Genomic DNA, 22,638 nt, shown 5'->3' with positions numbered 1-22,638 from the left:
CTTCTCTGAACCACGCTGGCCAGTGTGTAGGGTATGGGGTGGGCTGAGAAGGAAAGGGCAAAGCAGGGCACAAAGCAAGTGGGCTCATGACATTTCCCCTTTTATTATGTGTGTCCACTGAGCTGTCCTCTATCTACTTGTAATGGGTTCTTCTATGGCAAGTTGACCTTTTGGCTGAATAGGTCGAACTCCCACAGAGTGCTAATCCTCAGCCTTCCTCACATTCGTGCATGCCTGGAGGTGGGGAGCAGCTCACTGGTGAGCAATATCCTTGGGCACGTGTGGGTAGTCCTGAAAGAGGGACTGCAGTAAAAACTGCCAGGCATTGATTCTCAAAGATTACCATATGTGAATGAGGTTATGCCAAACAGTTGGAATTTGAATGATTCTGTTGACATTGGTGAGAGGAAACACAAAATTTCCACTGTATTTCCTTTTATCTCTTCCTACTTTTAACAAGAACAAGGCCAAATGTGTAGTTCTCATGATCCATCATTTCACAGTGGATGTCTGAAAGATGAGTAGATTTCCTAGTTGCTTTTTGAAAAATATATAATTTATTGCTAGTAAGGTATTGTACAGAGGGCTTTCATATGTCAGGTAACGAGTACATTTCTCTTTGGACAATATCACCCCTTCCATCACTTATTCCCAGATTCCCCTCTTATCCATCCCCACAAGCTTCCTTACTTTTTAAAAAAGAAAATAACAAAGCTCTCTCCTTGTATATTTCGTCCATGTAAACTCTGTTAAAACTCTAGGTGCTTTATTTTTAACCCCTGCGTAATTTGAGATAGTACCATTGTGGTGTTTGTTGATGATATTGCTAGGCCTGGTTTTATTTAAATTGCTTCAGATTTTCTTTGGACTGTTAAATAGTTTCATAACATTAGCTGCCATAAAATAGCTAGAGATTTTCAATATCAAAAAGATACTCTGCAAATGTTAAATTAAATTTCAGGTAGGATTACTATGGTTTGATTTTTTTTCTTGCACCAGTTTATATCAACTATACAAGTATTACACAGCTCTCACATTTACTAATGTGTGTGGAAGCAACATAATGTTCATAGACAAGGAAATCACATTCCATTTATTTATCAATTTCCTATTTATATTGTTCACTAATTTGGTGTTCTTTAAATTTCATAAAAGAAGCCTCTTAATTGAATAACCAGATAAACAGGAACTATGTCAGCAGGTGATATGAAACCATAGCTATTCAGTAGTACCAAGTATCTCTTGTGACTGGGTTACCCAGTGATTTCAGAAATGTCAGCTTCCAAAATAGAGAAATATGGGAGAGCTTTATAAACTGCATTACTTCTCTAAGGATGATAGACCTCATTGGGGAAATGCCCTTTAGCTCTTCTTTAAGCATTAATGACACTCTGCAAACAGTGGGATTATCACAGAGAAATGAAATAACTGTGTTTCTATTGTGTGTTTCCTGAGTTATCAGTGTGTTGATTCTCCAAATGCCAAGAACCATAGGGATAAGTACAGGATAAAAAGTCAGTGTTTAACATCTACTCAGATAGCAATAATGCTAGAGTTAACACAGGGCTCTTACCAGGGCATAATGGGTTCCTGTTTAACATATTTATGTTGGTTGTAAAATTAGGAACTGTCATTACCGCCCCACATCACCTGCATAAGTGCAAAACATATAAATCAAAAGAAGTTCCAGTGCCATAAAAATGCCATTGAGTAGAAAGGCATGAAACTACTTACAAGATACTTGTTTATTATGCTAGCATGCATGGGGGTGCATTCCCTAGTATTTAGAGAATGTAAAGAACAAAGAACTATTCAGGTACAGTGTTCAGATACAGGATCTGATGAAGACGTTTATTGGAAGAACAACCTGACTCTTAATGGGGATAAGACAAAAAATTAAAGGTGAGCAATAGCCGGACAGGAATATACTCTACATGTTACTGAGAACAACTGTTTCTGCACTTCTAGAAAGAGCTTACCTCATGGGCTTTCTGGTTAAAAAAATGCTTGGTTACATTTCCTATGACGTTTTAGGGCTTTGTCAGTGGCAGTGCTCTCTGGACCCCTCCTTTTTCCTTTTCCATACTGGGATCTGAATTCAGGGCCTTCAGGATTCTAACTGGGATTTTAACACTTGCTAGGGTGGCACTCTATTTGAGATAGAATTGCACAATCTTTTCTGCCCAGATTGCTCTCCAACTGCAGTCTTTCTGCTCTCAGCAAGTAACTAGGGTTACAGACTTGAGCCACCAACACTTTGCTCTTGATTTCCTGTTAATTGGGTTCTCTATAGAATAGTTTATATTCTCTAAGATCTAAACTTAATCCATTTTTTGATGAGATGGAATAGTTTATGAGCTTTGTAGGTGAAAGCCCTTAAAGCATCCCCCACATTATGAACTAATAAAGATATTTCTGAATCCTACTTTTCTGACTTTTTTGAGAGTGGACACTTTAGAAGTTTTTCAGCTCCTCTCTTCTCCCTCCCCAAAGCCATCCACCCCCATAATCTTAAAAAAAAAAGCAGTAGATTTTATTCATGTGGGATCATTCACACCAAGCTACCATAATGTGCAATTAACACTCTAGAAACTGAAAACAGTATTCAGCAAGACAGCTGCATTATCAAAAATGCCAAAGGAGTTTTGAAGGGAGTAATGTGCATGTTAGAATAGGAAATTAATCAGAAATGCATGCACCCACACATACAAGTAATGCTGTCTTAAATATATCTGGGTATGAAAAACTTTGAAATCTTATGTCTGTACTAATAATAAAGATGAATCACGGAATTTTTAAATTCCTGATTTTTTTCTGTTTTAAAATTATTAGTTGCGTATTTTTGCTTCAGAAGCAAGTGAGAAGCTAGAAATAGAGATCTCTCCTCTCCTCTTGGTGGACTATTCTTTCATCATAACATTCCCCTTCATTTCTATTTTCTAAATTTTCCCATTTAAAAAATACCTGCTTTATTTTTCTCTCAGCAGTAATAATGACACTTAACATTTATACTATTTTCAAAGTGCCTTTCAGGCATTGTAAACACCGCCTCACAAGGAGGCCCGCTCTCTCCTTTTTCATAGCACAATGATCATGAGTTTTTATAAAATACTGCTAAGCTAAGGTTTCAGCTGACCAACTTACAACTAAAACAAAACAGAATTCTTCCAACAGCATTTTGTTAAAATTTTTCTCATCAACTAGCTGAAAGTGGTTTTTGAAGTAAAAAAAATATTTTATTACCAATTAGTAGTATCTAGACTTGAAGGAACAGAGGTTTATAATAGCATTTTCAAGAAAATTGGGAGGCTATGAAGAATTTATTTTTTGGAGATAGAAGGACTCAAAATATTTTCTTTCATAAATCACTGTGAAACAAACACATAGTTAGGATGCTTGAGAACTTAAAGAAAAAAATACCCAAGAGAAAAGATGGAAAATCAAATTGGCACTGTATGTAAAAAAAAACCAAAAATTGGAGAGGACCCTCCATTCTGTATTCTACAAATTCCACATAGTAAGTCTACTTTTTGCTATGTTATAGGGGCTTCTTGAGTGACAGGTACCTGGTGATAAAGCTTGTAGGCTATTGTTGGAAGAAAGGGCTGGCCCTTTCTGAGTTGAACAATAGTCTCTCACATAGAGAGCAGATGCTGAAGTACATTTTCATCCTATTGGATATTTAGGCATAAATACTCAGAAAAAAATAGAGAATTCAGCCACTTTAGGACATAACTGAAAATAAGAGTTTATCTGATAAAATATTAAACTGTTCCATTAGAAAACACAAATATTCTGTTGGTTTTTTTTCCCCCTAGAATAGAGGCTATGGAAAGTTTAGACTTCTCTAGGAGGAAAAGGCAAGTCTATAGATGCTTAAAATATACAAATGCCTTAATTTTGGAAAAAACAGGGTACTGATTTAAGATACTATGATTTCTTTTGTGTGTGGAAGAAACCATCCGCCAGGAAAATATTTTTAAAAGTCTGGATATGGTTTTGTAAATGTTTCGAGACATTGATATTTATTCTAAATTGATGTTCACAGAAGTCAGAATGAAAATGAATACTGAATGGTGCTTCATTTGGATCTCACTAAGAAATGATGTAGTTAAGGAGAAATTAGGTTGCAAGTATGAATGAAGAGCTCCAACTTAATTGTTTTTCTTCTTTTTCTTTTTCTTCTTTTTTTCTTTTAAGTTATAGGTGCACAAAGAAGAAGGAGTCCCAGCGCACTAGCCATTGAAGTATTTGAAGCACATTTGGGAAGTCACATTTTGCAGGTACCTTTAAAAGAAAAATAAGTCTTGCTTTTAACTAAAACAAAAATCCATATATTTACTCATTTAAATGTTATTACTTTCAGATATCTCTTTTTTGTTATCTTGGAAACTGAAAATTCTTATGAATTTGTTTTTTTTCCTTTTTAGAAAGCCATCCCTTGAGAGAATATTAATGAGAAAGGGAGGGCAAGTATTATTTGTGCTGTAATAATTTAGATGAATTGCACTCTTTAGTTGATGCGCTGTGTGCAGTAACTGGCTGTTCCCAGAGTGATTGTGTGCGTGCTGTATTTGTCAGTAGATCTGTGTGTGTCTTCAGAGCTCTGTATTGTTTTTGGAAGAGCAGAGTTTTGTTGTGAAAGTACTGTGACATTTTTATGTGTTGCTGAACTTCAGTTCTTTGCTTGAGTTTGTATTTGTGAAATGCTTCCTTCTAGTCCTCCTGTTTGCCTCCCCAAATTAGAAAATAACTGAAGGTGAAAATTTCTGAGTCTATTTTTAAGTAAGGAAGGCTCATAATAATTGATTTGGCAGTTAATTTGGCAAGTAAGTGGGAAGGTTACTGGCTGAAAAATGTAGTCCTTAGCCCTGAAGAAGGTTCACTTTTCAGTTAAAATATTTCTTTGAAGACTAAACAGTCAACGTGTCTGTCTAGCTCCCTGGGTATTTGTTCTGTATTGTTCTTGTTTCCTGGATAAATGAGCAGTCAGTCTTTCAGCTGTAGAAGGCATTTCATATAAAATTACAAGTATAAAAGCAGGTATATTTGCAAAAGGTAGTTCTGTTTTTCTTTCATAAACTTTGCAACAAAATAAAATTAAACTCCACATTTCTATCCATTAAGAATTTTATTAAAGTGCTGTCAAAGTTGCTGTCAGCTTTTTAGATAATCAAAAGTACAACTGAAGTTAGTCTATCATTCCCTAAAATATCTATACTAGGATATGATTTCATTTCTTCCGGGAAAAAATGTTCATTGCCAAGTCTCAAGTGTTCAAAGAAGCTGATAGATTGAGTAACAGCTGACACTTGTTCAAGGGATATGTTGTTCTTAGACCTGAGCCTGGATTTACCAAATAAGAGTCTGAATGTCAAGTGCAGGAATATGTGGTTCTCAGCAATCTTCTTAGATAATTCTGATGTTACGTAAAATCTAAGAAATCACAATTCCCATGAGCAGCAGATTCAAGGACTTGAGATGTCTTCCCTATTTTCATTTATTCTGTATTTCTTATTTTCCTATTGATATCTCATAGAGGCTTGTAACCCACCTTGAGAGATGGATGCGATTTTCTGACATACAATTCTTCTATGTAAAATTTAATCACCTGTGTAGTAAGTACCCTGGGATTATCTTTAAGGATACAGATAGGAACATGTCTGTTTCCAAATATTCAAATTGTATGACCCTTCTTGTAATACTGTGTTCAGAATCTCCATGATAAACTTTGTATAGTCCATGACAGATACATTGTCATGTTCTGATGTGACTCAAAATGATTCCTGTTGGTATTCTGAGGCAGACAGTGGCCTGAGAATCAGTCGATGAACGAAATTATTCAAACAGTAGCACAGGATTCTTAGTCTCTATTCTTTCTGTCTAAATCTTATAGAGAGAATGACTTAGGAATTGCAAGAGCTTAACAGAAAACTTAGTTTGAATTAAATACAGCTCATTATAAAAATCTAATGTAGAAAGTTACAATTTCCCATTCAATAATTAAGCTTCATTAAGAGAATAAAGGAACTAAGAGGCTGGTAGCTTTTCTCCATTCTGGGCTCACCATACTCTGCTCAGATATTACACTTTAAGAGAAGCTAAGGCAGCTGTATGGTATTCAGAGGAGAAGAATCAAACTGGCCTGAATCATGGTCCATGAAAATTGGTGATGAGTCTAGGGAAGTTTATTTTGGAAGACCTATGATGTAAAGGAGGGAAATAATGCCCCTTCTTTGAATCTGGAGACCTTATTTTAATTTTAAGACCAGGAGTATGGCCTAGTGATGACGCCCAGCATGCATGAAGCCCTGGATTTGATTCCCTTTATCGTGGTGCTGTGGCTCAAGTGGTAGAGTGCTATCCTTGAGTAAGATCAAGGACAATGTCCAGGCCTTGAATTCTGGCCCCAGGACTGGCAAAATAATTAACTAAACAAATCAATGGATAATTCTGTTTCGCTTCAGAATATAGGGGAAAAAAAAGAGAAATAGGTACAAGTTGAAGAAAGATGCAATCACTCTAGTACAAGAAATCTCCCAAATACACCTGACTGCCTTTGGAATATGTTAAAGCTTGTTGGCTTGAGAGAAACATGTAGGTGGCATGTAGAAATGCTTTCAAGCAAGCAAGACATTCCAACATTGCCGAGCTAAGGAATCCCGAGATTGCCATAGAAACAGAACTCATTGTTTTACTTTAACGTCAGTGGTTCTGGAGTAGAACAACATAGGACTCTGCACGGAACTGTGTAGTACAACTTTAAAAAATATATATATGTTTTAAGTAAAACCATTGTGGAAAGAAGGGTTTGAGAATAGTACTAAGAAGAACTTTCTAGTTAGTTGTTTTGCTCAATTAACAAGGAAATAAATCCTTTTGTCAACAGGGTTAGTCATATCTATACCATAGTCAACAATATCTCAATATTTTGCAAGGATATGATGTCTTCTCTGTATTTTACTTTGAGAGGCTCTATGAATCTTGCTCATTTGTGGGAATAGGAGACAAAATATTCCTTCCTTTCCATCATTATTACCCTTCGTTCACTTGCAAATATTTAATACAGTTTTGTGGCCAACAAAGTATAAATATGATCTCTGACCTCACAGTTTATAGTCACTTGCCTTCCATTCCCCCAAGGTCTCAAATATTTATTAAGAACACGCAGTTTACTATATGTGGCTGCTGTCTGTAACTAGCTTACATTCCTTTGGGAAAAGGGAGACCAGAAGTTCTCATAAAGTGGGAAACATTACAATGGGCTCTGAAAGAACAAGGCTCTCAATTGGTTGTAAAACATCAAAAGCAACACCACAAAGTTTTTGATGGATGACTAGGAGTTTATTAGGTGAAGCAAATGGAATAACATTCCAAATCAAAGAGAACATGAAACATAAGTGCAGGGAAGCAGAATAATGGGTCTTGTTTGCGGATTGTTGGGTGTGACAGAATGGCTGCTTCCAAGCAGCAGAAGCACCAAAGACATGAAGGTGAAGACACAATACCACCCATGTGTGACAGTGAACCATCCTAGGGGATGCAGGGTTGATCCTTTAACCTGGTGATGAACTCTTGAGGCCTTGATGCAGGAAGTTACAGGAGAAAAATTTGACTTCTTTCTGGATTACTATTAAAATGCCATGTCTTTGAAGGCATTGAGAGAGTGATTTAAAGAAACCATTTGGGACACTGTTAACAGCAGTCCAAGCAACAGAAAATGAAACTCTTCTCCAAAAGAGAATTCTGTAAATGTAGAGAAATAAATAGAATTAGAATAGACTCACTGGTACATAGTCATTAAGTGAGTTGGTAAGGACCAAAGACCCCTGAGATTGGTAATTAGCATGCTCTTGATCTTTTTTATCTGAGAACTGTTAAAGCATAGCCTCTTAATAGCCAAGTTGGTATTGTTGAAATCTTAGGTCCAGTCTTCCATAGCAATATGGAGTCTAGGGCTTAAAACACGAAGTGAACTATAGTCACTGCTGTATAGGATGAATGACAATTCAAAGCATGGGTTGGAGACCCAGAGAATAATGTGGATCAAAGAAAGAGTGAAGGAGGAACATCCTTGGGGCATTTCATCAGCTAAGAGGCAAGCCGAAGTTTCTTCTTAACAAATAGAAGAGGACTCCATAGCCCTGGTTTTTATCTAGAGCAAATAGTGTTAATAATATCATGTAGGTAGGTGAAGATGACTCCTGAAGCTGGACAGGTTTTGTCTATTGAAACAGTGTCAGAGAAGTTTAGGTGCAGAAGACCGACCTAATGAGTAATGGAAAATTAGAGAATCTTCATTTAAAGGATGCATGAATTTTAATGGGACCATGCTTTTGGTTAGTACTGAAAGATAAAGGGAAAATTAACTCTGCTAGATATTGGTACAACCTTTAGCAATCAATCTTTATAAACTCAATTTCTTTTGGTCATAGAGATAGAAAATCAGGATTGTTTTATAAGATTATTTCCTAAATGACACTCCTGTATTATAAATACTTCACAATTTATTTAACCATTTTCCTGCTGTTGAATATTTTGGTTATATTGGAAAATTTGCATTTCTTAATGCAAATACCTGCTGGTGTGTGTATATATGAGATAGTTCACATGGATTTAAGCTTAAATTTAGTGATCACTAATTTCTAAGTTCCATACATTATGCTATTATGACATATTCATATCATCATTGAGTAGTTGATGTATGTACCCAGGAGATTGGCATTAAGATGTATGAGTACTTCCAAAGTGAGGAAACTAAAGAGCTATTAAACTTAAATGACTCAAACTTACATGTCTTTTTAAATTAACAGAAAAATTAGGATTGTGATGAGATCTCTTAAAATTTGACTGCTTTTTCACTGAAAGGAACAGTGGCTCTAACAGTGTACAATCAACTATTCACAAGCTGGTTTGCAGTCTGACGTTTCAACATTGGCCTAGGGAAGCAGAGTCCAAGACCAGGGTTGACTACTGGGCAGGCTGGGGGTCATTGTTCAGCTGACATCCTTTCTACTGTGGCTACATGGTCCCTGAGTGTGATCAGTGTTACTGTCCCAATGGGCCTAGAGCTTAATCACGTTACACATTTTGGGTCAGAGAATCTTCTGAAGGAGAGATGAGGGATCAAAAAATGTCAGCCTTGAAACTGAAGAGTTGGAAAGTATACCTCTTAGGCCCGAGTCATTTTAGTTCATTATCTTCTTTGACTTATAAATTAGATAAGGAATAGAAAGACAGAGAGTCAAGATCGGTGTTTATACATTTTATAGTAGGTTAAGAAAAAATCAAGAACTTAAGTAGGGACTTGGATATAGGAGTTTTCCTGCATATAGTATATTTGTGTGAATAAGCACATTTGATTCAGTCTTTAAAACTTCTCTTTTTCTACTTCATAATTTCCTTAGCATGAAAAAAAATCTCAGTGGTATTTATTTTTACTTTCTCAACATAGAGACCAGATACAACATTTATATTTTGCTTTATCAAAGTTAATAAAACACAAAATGAGAACAAATGCCATCTTTTCAAATCATCAAATTAGCCACTGGAATGGCTTTCCCTCAGGTGTCAGATTTATGAATAGAGCGCCTTAATTATTTGTATGCCTTTAGCAAAAGAGTTTGCTTTTTTCATTCTGTAAATAATGCTTATATAATTGTTCTATTAATTTACAATATTTTTGCATGCTCCATAATAATGGTTCTGTGCTTTTCTAATGCATGTGAAAACAATCATATAAAACGTAGTACATGGGAGATTTATAAAATTTTTATTTGAATTCCTTCCTAGTATACCAAGTATATCTATATATACATGTTCTATTACTGACATTTAATAACACATAACATTACTAACAGCTATTATTTACTTGTAAAATCACTGGCAAGCCTTTATCCATGACTTCTTTGGGATTTGAAAAGAAAATTTGTAATTTAAATGAATATAATCAAAAGTACTCATATAGTTGTTCATAAACAATATAGAAGTGTATTATTGAAAGTAAGTGTTGGGAGCAAAAGAATATTCTATGAAGATATGAATAAGTACAGATAGTGAAATTCTTATGTCAATTTTGTGATTGGCTGTATTTCCAGGAAACCTGTATGCCACTAGTTCTGCATTGTATTTTGTCATATGGGAATTTTTTTCATTGCGTTTAGAACATTCAAGTTCTAAATTGAGAGCTCCACGAGGCAGATCCTTTGGGACTAAAAATATCGAAAACAATCTGAGATTGTAGTATGTCAGGGTCTCTAATAGTGGATCAGGAAAGCTCTGCTAGAGTAATTATGTGGTTGGCCATTTCCAAGCATATCTAAGGATGTATGGTTTTTGCAAAGATAATTTATTAGTTGAATAGTTCTCCTGTACAAGACTCAGATCTAGCCTGTGGTTAGGCCAGATAAGGCCTGTGGTAAAACTGTTCAAATAGTTTCTGCCTCTTGGGCATCCTAGCAGAACTATTTTATTAAGATACATATTTCCTACAACTGGTGAAGCGGGAGCTTAAATATTACTTATTTTTCTCCTTGTTAGCCAAAGGAATCAAAGATTTGTGTGGATAAGACTTAATGATACTGTGGGCCTCAATGAAATGTCAGATTTCATTCATGGGGATTTATTATTCCCCCTTACCTTTAGCCAGGCCATACAGGATAGAATTGAGTCAGGTCTCCAAAGAAGAGACCAGGTTTTATCAGGACTGTAATTGATCACATCTACAAGAAAATTAAGCCACATTTTGCATTTCTATTGTTTATTACATTTTGAAGGTGGGATAACATACACTAGAATCATGTTTAGTTTGCCCACATACTATTTTGGCCATAGGAAATTATTTTTAGGCAACTGAAAACATAGAGGTCCTCTGAGGAATTTTTAAAAAATTGTGTAGTTTAATAAGGAATATAAGGAAAACAATATAAGTAGCATCATGTGTAATTTATTATTGGTCAAGAAATTCTAGTGTGAATACCACTCTAATTTCAAACACTAGCCAATTGTGGAAGACTAAAATGAAGATTCTGGAGGAGAAAATAGCCTGGTTTAGTACAAGCAAAACAAAAGCCTACGTGTAAAATCTTGGTGTGAGTATAAAAATGACCAAGATTGTCTTTCAACAAAAGAAATTAACAGGTTAACTAATATAATTCAAACATATGAGCAACAGAAAGTAACTATGCATGAAACGTATCAAAAGTTAACATACAACATGAAATTACTGTTTTATGAAGATAACTGCCTAGGAAATAAATGTTCACCCTCTATTTGAGGTAATCCACTTAAACAGTTAAGAAAGAGCCTATGGTACCATTAAGTTTATTTTTTGTTGGAAAATTAGCATTTCAACCTGTTTATTTTATTGGAACTTACAAGTCTAATAAAAACAATCATCTGTAGGAAGTTGCTTCATCATATTCCTGACTTCTCTTGTTGATAAAGTGGAATCCCACTGGACATCAATTCTAACGTAAAATAGATTTCAAATAATTAGAGACATTCTTAGAATTAACCCTTTACCATAAGGGAGAGGGAGGATAGAAATGTAAGTGACCTTATAGTGTTTTCTGTGATCCAGAATAGTAAGAAAATGTAAAACTAAATATAGAAAAAGAGAAAGTTAGTGAATATATTTGCATATGCAAATTAGCTTAATTGATACTGCTTGCCTCTACAGGGATTTTTCATTACAAACTGGAGTGCTACATTGTTCAGCTCATATTGAGTAATTTAGTAACTAATGAGACCAGTTTGCACTAATTTGCATATGATAAATGAGCTTAATTGCAGTAAATAACTTGGAGGCATAATTACTTAATTTTCCTGTGTTGCACGGCTTTTAAGTTCACGTATGAACAACTCAAGATAATTTTGCATATTTAAATTAGTTGCTTTTAAATTTTCTTGGGAAATAAAAAGAGGAACACACCTTATCAATTGAGCTGTAAAACAATCGAAAGTAAGGGTGTCTGTATTTTTATTTAAATGGAAATGATAGGAGAGATAAAAGGAGAAATTTTTTGTGCCTGTTGTTCATTTTCCACATTTTCACCTCAAATAGAATATCAGCATTGACATTTATCCAAGTGTTTTTTAATGTGGGAAGTTCAGTGACTAATAAAAGTTGTGACTTAAGTGAATTACTGTGCATAAATGGGTCAGACCTTTTGAGATAGGGTTTATAAATTTGGCAAATCAGTATCATGTTGCTCAGTTCGATTCCCACCTGCATTGTACAGTAGCTCATCTGCTTGGCTGCGATTTCATGAAGAAGGCCTCACTCTGACATGGTGCTGGGTATTTTTATCTAAATTCATGTTTTACACTTAAGAGAATCACTTTCACTGGAGACTCTCAGTGCAGTGTGCTAAGAATTATCCCACTGGTCTTCACATTATTTGAAGCATGTATGTTTTATCAAAATCTCCATTCTCAAATTTTAAACACTCAAGAACTGATAGCAAATAGCTATTTTGTGATACTGTCTGTATCACTTTAAAAGTTCACTTTTGGAGAAATACAAGCTTACTTAAAACTAACAAATCATATAGCTATCATATTCATAATTATGAGAACATGTGAGTATATATATTTATCTATGTATGTACGTTCAAGACAGCCTGTTACTTAAAAATTCATTGCTTCTTTAAATCATCTGTAAAAACATACAGGGACATCAAATTTATCCTTTTGCCACAATCAGGAAAAAAATAGGGAAGTTTGCTCTGGAAAGCTCAAATGCCACAAAATTTAGTATAAAATTCCTAGGTATTTCAAAGGTAGATCAGACCAAGTGGTAGTATTAGTATATTCAAAGTGTAAAATTTGAGTCCTTTATATCATAGTTTCTCAGGTAATGTTTAGTAATAAAACATGATATAATAATATAGTATTAATACTGCCTAGTAATCAAAGAATGAATTGATAAATCAGTGGACAAAGTCTCACCAAAGCTCACCCCAGGCCTGTCATACCTCTGTGTCCCCAGCCCAGCCCTTCTCCACATTTTCTAGACATGGTGGAGAAGGAAGAGGTTAGAAAATTGGTAAAATTCTATGTCAAGCATGAGTATGAGTGATTCTGTCCTTACTTGCATGCTTTTTTGGACATCTGTGGTGATGTGTATAGATACTTGGAAATCTGTGACAGATCACATTGTTCATCCTAGCTCAAAAATACTTCTTGGTGGCAGTACACAGCCCATCTTTGTTCTTCATCTCAGCAGGAGTAACATGGAGTTCTGTGGCACCAACTATCAGTAACCATGGACCCAAAACTCAGTCAGCATGGCCAGGACTGCTTTTGCATTTCTATCATGGTCTCCAGAACTTCCAAAGCCTTTGAGGAACAGAAGTATGATTATCTCTCAAGTTATGCTGATTGCAGACACATGGGAGAAATGTGATTCTCCCTAGACCTAAGCCTCAGTGATGGCACTGAGGCTTGAACATTGGGCTGGAACGTTTCTGCCCCTTAGCTCTTTTTTTTTTTTTTTTTTTTTTTTTTGCTCAAGGATGGTGTTCTGCCACTTGAGCCACAGCTCTACTTGTGGCTCTTTGATGTCCTTGGATTTTCCTGTCCATGCTGGCTTTGAATTGTGATCCTCATATCTCTGCTGCCTGAGTAGCTCAGATTGTAGCTATTAGCCCACCAGAGCCAGACTTTAAATCATAATTATCTTAACAGTTTAAAATATCACTACATACAATCAGAACTAAATTTAAGTATACAATTTAACAACTAGACTATGCTAGTGCATTTGTAGTCTACTTGATTAGCTTTTTAGAGAAAAATTATGGAAGGATATTCTGTAAGTCCACTCCCTTCCCCTCATGCATATGTGTGGTCAAATACCTTTTATGGACAACTACCTGGACATTTTCATGTAGAAAATTTTACACACAAGTGAAAAATGAAAATCAAGTCTTTTGCCTCCCTGTAAATAAACAGATACAATTGTGACCTATTTTTTTTTTTCTCAAACAGTTGTGGGAGGAACATCTGGTTGAAAGTGTTAGGCATCCAGCTGCATCTTGTGGCTGTTAGGGATTTACAAATGGTTTTCTTCTTCTGAGCCTGACCTGAGTAATAAGATACCCATTAAAATATACAGAAAAGCGAAACGCAAAACATGTGGTGACCCTGCTGGGGACAGGGAGGGGCAAAGCTGACTCCCAGGATCCATCCTCTTCAAACCACAGCAGTGCTGCCCGGTCAGGCCAGCAGTGCTCTCTCACCCAGCCTCTAGCTTTTTTTTATTACTGTTGGCCAGCTCCGTGGGAATATCACTTACCAACCAGATACTTACCGGTTTGAGATCAGATGATTTATGATTGTGACATAAGGATTCCATGTGGCAGTGTTATTTTGTGACAGCACAGTAGAACCCTAGCTAAGAAAAGAAATGTCATGCCATTTTACTTTAGCTCTATCGAGCACAATCAGACGTGGACACATTAGTGAAATGATCATCATCTGTTGTTGAAGATGAATGAAATGTCTAAGGAGTGGTCAGATGACCCACACATAACAACCCAGTCAGATTCCTGTGAAGCCAGACAGCTTCTACAGGATTGTCTAGCCAGCATCTCTTCCCCTCATTGCCAATGATTTAAGAGGGATAGGGGTGGGGAAAGAAGAAAGAGTACATATATTCTGGGGACCCCATAGGTCACTAGCAAAATGGCATCTGAAACAATCATCTCTCCTACTTTGTCTCAGGGTAATTGATTTAGCCCATTTGTCTGGTGTAGCAATTAGACCAAGAGTAGAACTGGCGTAAAGAAATAGAACAAAGTTCTCTTTTTGTATTATTTTGTAACTGAGAAGCCTGTGAGCTCTACATAAATACAAAGGCAAATGATAATATCAATGACTAGTTTAATTGCATCTTTAATCCATAAGGATAGTTCAATGACATTTTAAATTATACTTTTTAGAATTATAGTCACATAGGAGATAAAACTCAGTAACTATTTAATAATGCATAGTAAGATCAACTGTATCCTCTCTGGAGATCACATTTAGTGGGACTGAATGCAAAAGCCTAACCCAGAATTTAGACAGCACTTAAGCTTCTTTTGGAAGTGTAAGTCATTGTTGGACCAGGCACCCAGGCCTGGTCCTTTGATTCTGTATCTATTATCTGCACTCAGTGATGAGTATTACTATTTTCACAGCTAAGTTACATATTAAAAACAACTGGGAATTTGACTATTGTAAATCACGCTATCATCAGTAACAGAAAGTTACTAATCAGCGTAGGAAATTTATGGGAAAGATTTGGTAATTAATTGCTAACTTGGCACTACCCTTAGACTATAATATAGTTGGGTTATTTTTGGTGGGAGAAAAAGTGGTAAAGTGACTTTCTTAAAGTCTCACAGCCATGAGTAACTGGCACAGCTTGAATTTAAATCCAAAAAGACAAGTAAGAAAGTCACAAAGAAATGATTACTTTCTCTCTTGTTTTATCAAAGGGCAGGGGGGAGGTAAATTGATGGTCCTGGGTCGTCAACTCAGAAACTGCCCACTGCCCCATAGCTTTTTCACTCAAGACCAGCACTCTTACAACTTGAGACTTACCTCCACTTTTGGCTTTTTGGTGTTTAATTGGAGATAAGAGCCTCATGGACTTTACTGACCTGGCTAGCTTCGAACAACGATCCTCAGATCTCAGCCTTCTGAGTAAGGGAGATTACAGGTGTGAGCCACCAGAATCCTGTAAGAAAGAAATTCTAAGGAAAATATTAGGTATTAAATGATTTTGTAATATAAGTTTTTCAAGTGGCATACTTTAAGCTGTGGTTTGAATGGAAACTAGAAGGCATCTACTTTTGTTTAATAAAAAAAAAAATATTTGCCCTGAGCAGAAGACAACATTTTTAAAGCTTGTCATTTTGTTCCTGAACAAGTATTTGAGGAAAATGACATGGCTCAGCCCTGTTTGCTGACCATTTTGCTGTCTCCTGCTGAGACTTGCCATTTCCATAGCCAGTGGGCTGTACTGAATCAGACAGAAGCAATAGATCATTAACAGAAATAGAGACTTGGGGCAGCCCATGGAGAGAAAGCAGGAAAAAAATCATTTGGGGCCACATCAAAAAAACTGCATCTAATAGAATGCCATTCAACTGTGTTGCAGGGGTTAGCCTGATTTTTCAGAGAAGCTTTAGGAGCTTTCCAAAAGCACAAAATAACACCCCCTCCTTAGGCCCAAAACAGACCTGTTAGTCCTAACATGAAAATGTAGATGAGAAACAATGCTACATTTTCTCATATTGAAAAAAAAATAACTGATTAAAATCATTTTAGTTAAAACTCAAGGGTTTTTTTTTCTACTGATACCTCCATTAACCTTGAGATTATCAATGCACACTACTAATCCAAAGTGAGATTATGCTGTTTATTTCAATCAATATCTAAATGTTTCGATTGTGTTTCCAGAATCCTTGGAGTTTCTTCTGGATTATTGTAATTGGGAGGTGGGGAATGAGAAACAGGTATTGCCACTGAAATCACTATCTGCTATTTTTTTGGTGTTCATAAAGTTATTTATTTTAAAATATGTATAGCCAGTTTCCTATTAAATGTAGGCCACTTTAATTGGGATAGGAAAAACACAAAACCTTTATATTGATGTAAAATAAGCATTGATGCTTGCTATATAAGACTCCCCAAATGAAGCCTTGAAGGACATTTATATACTTGTTGTTCTCTAAGATTTTCTTACTCGTGTAATAAATTTTGTAATTTATGAAAAATGGAATTTTTTTCCATATATTTTATTGTAATTAACATAAGGGTTACATTATATTCACCAGATAGAAGGTATATTACTTCACAAACATTGATACCCTTTGTCATGTCTTGGTCCCCATTTCCCTCCCCCCACTCATCTTGTTTTCCTCCATTCCCTATCTGATTTCAAATAACCAAATATGCATATATACAGTATATCAGATAACAAGCTGCAATACTGTAACAATATGACAGGTAACATAGTACATTAAGGACAACAATCACTCAGAAAAATGGAATTTTTTGTCATTACTATTTTACACACAGAGTGGAAAACAGCCAAGGCAAACCTTGAGGGTCATGAAGGAATATATTTATTTAAAAAAAACATTTTTTTAATTTTTGAAATTTCCAAAAATTATATACTAAGCTGGAATTAAAGAGATAGATGTGGAGAAAGGGCCTCAAATTCTAATGAGTACACTTATAACTGAGTAAAAGATAAGAAATAAAATACTTTCATATTCTATAGTTCACATTCTGAAACTTTCATCCAGTCAGTTGTACATGAATATATATGCAGATGTACTTTTTTTTCCAGAAAATTCCAAAATGGTTGTATTTCTGTCTTAGGTTTCTACTGCCACTGAAAGCATATAAAGAATAGGAATCTTGTTTCTACCTTCTACTGTGTTGTATTCTGTATTCTTTTAGATGCTAATTCACTTACAGAATTGATTTAAATTTCTGTAGAGACAGTGCATAGAACTTCCATTTGATTGATCATTGTCCCTTTTGCTTTAAGTATTGTTACTAAGTCAGTGGTCCTAACTTCTTAGTGAGGTATACCAGGAAGGTGTACTTCCATCATTTGAAGAAAACATTTACATGCTAGGTTCCCAGTAGGGTTAATGCATTACACGCCCTACTCCCCATGCACCAATATGAGAATGTCCTTTTCAGCCACGAGGTCACTCGAAAAAAGCAATGCCTTCATAATGTCATTTTCCCCTTAATTTTCTGATTACTTACATTTGGTTTAGTCCTAATTATGAATACCTTTAATTGCTTTATCACAGTAGTGATTAGCACGTGCCCTAGCCAAACCTTTGGAAGAGAGAACAGTTCCTTGCAAGGCTGTTCAGGAACACACTGAGGAAGGATGCTACAGCAGGCAGCAGAGGTATTCCACTTTTTGGACCAATGTCATCTCTCATGTCTAGTGAATGTCTTCCTAAGAGATGGAAGTCTCATTTTCATTTGATTTGTTTTCAAACCTAAACTCAACCTTCTAGCTGTTCCTTTTCCCAGCATGTTATAATCAACTTTACTGTTTTTGTTATTCTGCCAGAAGAAAATACTGGAAATAGAGACAATATTCTGTTTTATAGAATATACATTGTATTTTTTATTTTTTTTTGTTTTTTGGTTTTTTTTTTGCCAGTCCTGGACTTGGGCTTAGGGCCTGAGCAGTGTCCTTGGGTTTTCTTAAGGCTAGAGCTCTACCATTTAGCCACAGCACCACTTCTGGCTTTTTTCTCTGAATGTGGTACTGAGGAATCAAACCCAAGTCTTTCAGCCTGCTAGGAAAGCACTCTACCATTAGGCCAAACTCCTGGCTCAGGAATATACATGTTTTTGTTTTTTTTTTTTTAAAAAGAACTTTGAGAACCACATGATCTTGTTAGGACTACATGGTTCTTTTTTTGCCTTGGTTGTTTCCCATTATTGTGTGTAAAATGGCGATGACTAAAATTTTTTCATGTTTTATAAATTGGTAGAGTTTAAAACCTTGGAGCTTGGTAACAGTCACTTTCATTTTGAGCACTATTTGCAAGAAAAAAATATTGATAGATGTGGTTCAGTTTCATTGTAACATGAAGACATCTCACCTAAGGTATATTGGAAATAACACTGTGATTGTCTATCTTAATTTTGTGTTTGAATTCCATGTCTATAAAATTGATTTGGGAATTTTATTTTGAGCTAGAATCATTTTCATTTAAAGTAAGCACACAATATTAATGTTTCTATGAGATTGCTTTTGAAACAATGCCATTGTACTATATTCATTGAAATCTCAGCTTTATTTAAATCTTACACTCAGAAATATTAGTCTCACATTGACATCCATCATCATAAGATCTCATTGACAGAGTTTATAGCACACAGATCTCATCTGATCCATCAGCCATGTACTGAGGATGAAAGTAGACAAAATTCTGTCCATTGATTGTGTGATCTGATCCAGGGGGAGAGGGCCTTTGCATTGGGAAACCTGGCATTGATGAGCAGAAGGACCCATTATTGTCTACTTATTATCAAACTATCCTTTCCCTATTGATGAATGATTTGGCATTTTTAATCTTGATGAGTCATATTTTCCAAGTATCTTCCCCCCACACCTCATTTTCTTGCTTCCAACTGGAAAGAAAAATTCATCCTGTGATTCATTTGAAAAAGGAGCAAGTGAAGAAGGTTGTGAGGATCCTGATGCCCCATTTTTGGGGTTTGTGCTTGTGACATTCCCTGATGCTCTACTATGGTGAAGCTGCCCCAGGATCTGAGGGACACCAACACAAATTATCTGCTCTAGTGCATTTTCTTTGCAGGCTATTTTCCCCTATTGGCAACTTAATGGGAATCAAAAGATTTTCCCACACACACAACACGTTTAGACATTGCACCCTAGGCTTCTATTCAATGGAGCTTTAAAAATTACTTTAATAATTAAGAACTGAAATCAAATCTGCACTTAATAGACCCCAGTACTCCAAACTGGCAAACCATGTGAGAGCTTCTGGAATGTGACAGTGTAGGGTGATGATCTGGTTTTCTGTTTCCATACACTCTGCATCCTTGGCAGTGCCAGTGAGCACGACAGGGCAGCATCAGGCTGATCCCCAGCAGAGAAACAATCAGGTCCAGCAGGATGTTCAGCTGGAGCCAAGAAGGAACAACTGACATCCAGATGCTAGTGCTGTGGAAATCTTCTCTGGAGTCGCACATATGGGTCCTGCATCTGCTCAGGTTATGCCACCAGTCAGTGTCCAAATTGACACAGCTACCATGGCGTGAAGAGACAGAGGCATGGCTATATGTCTGTGTCTTTTTGCTAAGACAGCTGTCAAAGGCAGAGAGGTTGGCCCTCTGAAAGCTAATTTTCAGAGAACCAATCTGGACACTTTGAGGGATAGGTTTGGGCCACCACAATGACTTATATCTGAGTGTCCATTGTGAAAGGGGGGTTGTGTTGGTAAAGAAATGGAGTGTGTGTGGTGTGCATAGGAACACGTCACTATTGTGATGTTTGGGAAAGCTGGAACAAATACCTTGATTCTTGATGTACTTACTCTGTCGCAGAAATTTGGCCAGCAAGCCCAATAGAACAGTGACAATACACTGGGTTTTATTTTCCTCTTTCATAGGAGAAAAGGGATCTTTGCTTTTCTTTCAAAAATTACTTACCTTGATAGCTACAACAGCAAGCTAAGTAACTTTACACAAACAATTCACATTTTGTCTCTTTTCCGTCCCCAGAATTTTCATAAAGAAACAATAGTTTCTCTCTTCTTAATATTGCAAGCTAATATTCTGAACAGCAGTGGCCAATGGGAAAATGTATATATTTGATCTAATTTATATATTTGTTTTAAATTTTAATCGTTTGCTTGTGTAATGACCTAATGATCCTTTATTAAAAGTATCAGTGGCTACTGGATAAGAGATTAAATAGGCAAGGGGCAAGGGGAAACAGAATTCCTTTTAAATTAGGTTATAAAAACATATACTTCTCTATAAACATTGTTACATTATGTAACAGATTTTGCAAGATAATATGTAATAGTGATAAACATCAATGAGAATTAGGTGCTCATCTCTACATGCTGTTCATAACTACATATTCTTTCTCTTTTTGCAGTTAGATGATCTAGCATAAGAAGTCTTCAATTTAGCCTTTGTGACATTTTTAGCCCTGCCCTAAATCTATTCTGTCAGTGTTAGGTGTGGCCAAAACCCGGGTGTTCTTGTTAACTGGCTGTGTACAGTCAGGATTGATGGAGTGTGACATTTTGTTCTTACTGTACAGGCATTTATGGGGTCAATGGAAGGCAGGACCTCGAGTTCCCTATCAAGCTAGGCAAATAGCCTTAGCTTAATAATGCTGACTTGGTTATATCCCGGAATTTCACATGCATTTATATGGGGTTTTCTACCTAGAATTCTGTCAGTTCTCAGCAAGTACTGATACCTTTGAGCCTTCTTAGGGTTTTATAACCTAGGCATACACTGCCCTGAGGAAATGACTAGAGATGTTCCCAAAAGCCAGCTCAAGGTGTTGAAGTTCTGTGCTTAGGATAGCATTAAGCCTTAAGAACTTTCACTCCCTTAGGCTGGAAAAATTCTGAAGCCTGGATCTTACACAGGATGAATGTGATGCTCTCTGGCCTCAAGATTCAGTGATACATTTTATTCTGGCCTAAATACCTGCTTTGGTTTTAAATGGGGAGATTTCTCCAGGATAACCCTTACACCACACAAGGGCACTGGGTAAGATGATGTTTACCTGTAATCTCCACTCCTCAGATTCAATCCAAAGGTAACATAGAAAGTAAGAAAACTGCAATCTCAACAAACAAGCTGGGTGTTGTCGTACATACCTGTAATCCCATACATAAAATACATAGGTAAAAGCTTTACAGTCTAAGACCAGCCAAGCCCAGGACAAACACTGCATACCCAAAATAACAACAACAACAAAAAAAAAAGGAAAGGAAAAATCCTGACTTCATTGTGGTCTGACATCCAGATGCACAAAGCTTGTCTGAGGGCTTCCTGAACTGGTTTGTAAGTCCTCTGAGAAAACAAGGGGGACGGAACTATGAAAAAGGGATTGTATTAAGATTATATTTTTTTTCCTCCTCAGTTTCCAGAATGAAATTTTGAAGTAGGGCAGTTCCATATCACAAGGGCCTCTCAATACGAGGATGCTTTGTTCCTTATTCCATAAATTGAACATTATTCTATTCGTGTGTGTGTGTGTGTGTGTGCATGCATGTGCATGTGTGTGCACGCACACACATGTTTGCTCACACAGTCTAGGACCCTGTAATAAGACTGCAAATATGAAGAGATAGCATTGTCCTTACATAAAGATTTTTTTAATTAGAAGAATGAGAAAGGTAAAGAAATAAACCACTGTGATCAAATTTAATAGGAGCAAAATTTGAGTGATGAGAGACTTAGAAAAAAGCCTCTAAGAAAAAGTCTTGACTGTTTGTGTCCTATAGAATTAGAAAAGCTGTTAAAGTATTATGAAGTCACATAGGCCAGTCATTAGTGGGAAAGGATAGAAAGACACCCCGGGTGTCTGGTACAAAACTTGGAAGTTTGCAAAGATGGAGGAAGGATGGTTGTGTTACTACAACTAAAGAAAAAGTTGGCTTTGATGTTCTGTTCATTTGGAGTCAAAATTCATCAGTGAGTGTTTATTGGTGTGGCAGTGGACAGTTGTGTTCTCAGGAGATATTTATGAGTAAGACTTCCCTTGCTTTAGAAATCAGTATTAGACATTCACAGATGATTTTAGAATAGTGGATAGAAATGTCACTGTGAAGTCCCATTATTCACTGAAAATGAATTAAGAGAGTGTAAAACAGACTTTCTTGAAGGGGTAGACATGAGGAGGTTGTAGAGAGGGAGAGGGAATATGGACAAAGTACTTTCCATATACAATTGGAGATAAATGTGTTAAATTTGTTTAACAGCCGGGACAGAGGGTAAAGAAGACAAATTTGATCATTGTATGCATGTCTGGAATATCAAAATGAAATACCCTTGTACAAAAAATACATATTAATAAAAATGTAAACAAAAAAGCAACACGGCAGGTAA

The 22,638-nt window shown here is 36.1% G+C and overlaps 1 protein-coding gene across 5 annotated transcripts in view; it reads left to right on the top strand.

The window, feature by feature from the left end:
* The window catches only part of Npas3 (neuronal PAS domain protein 3), an 828,644-nt gene that overhangs the window by 389,190 nt on the left and 416,816 nt on the right, over positions 1 to 22,638 (top strand). For 3 of the 5 annotated variants that reach the window (XM_090345197.1, XM_090345194.1, XM_090345196.1), the window contains one exon: positions 4,207 to 4,283. In XM_090345197.1, the coding sequence (XP_090201323.1) occupies positions 4,207 to 4,283 (77 nt within the window). Of the gene's footprint in view, positions 1 to 4,200; positions 4,284 to 22,638 lie in introns of all 5 variants that reach the window. The other 2 variants (XM_090345193.1, XM_090345195.1) reach the window with 1 other exon arrangement.

This window comes from Megascapheus bottae, chromosome 14 (assembly GCF_031878675.1).
Source record: "Megascapheus bottae isolate mThoBot1 chromosome 14, mThoBot2.hap1, whole genome shotgun sequence".
Taxonomy (NCBI): domain Eukaryota; kingdom Metazoa; phylum Chordata; class Mammalia; order Rodentia; family Geomyidae; genus Megascapheus; species Megascapheus bottae.
Note: the sequence above shows the minus strand (reverse complement) of the source record. Positions and strands in the feature narration are given on the sequence as shown.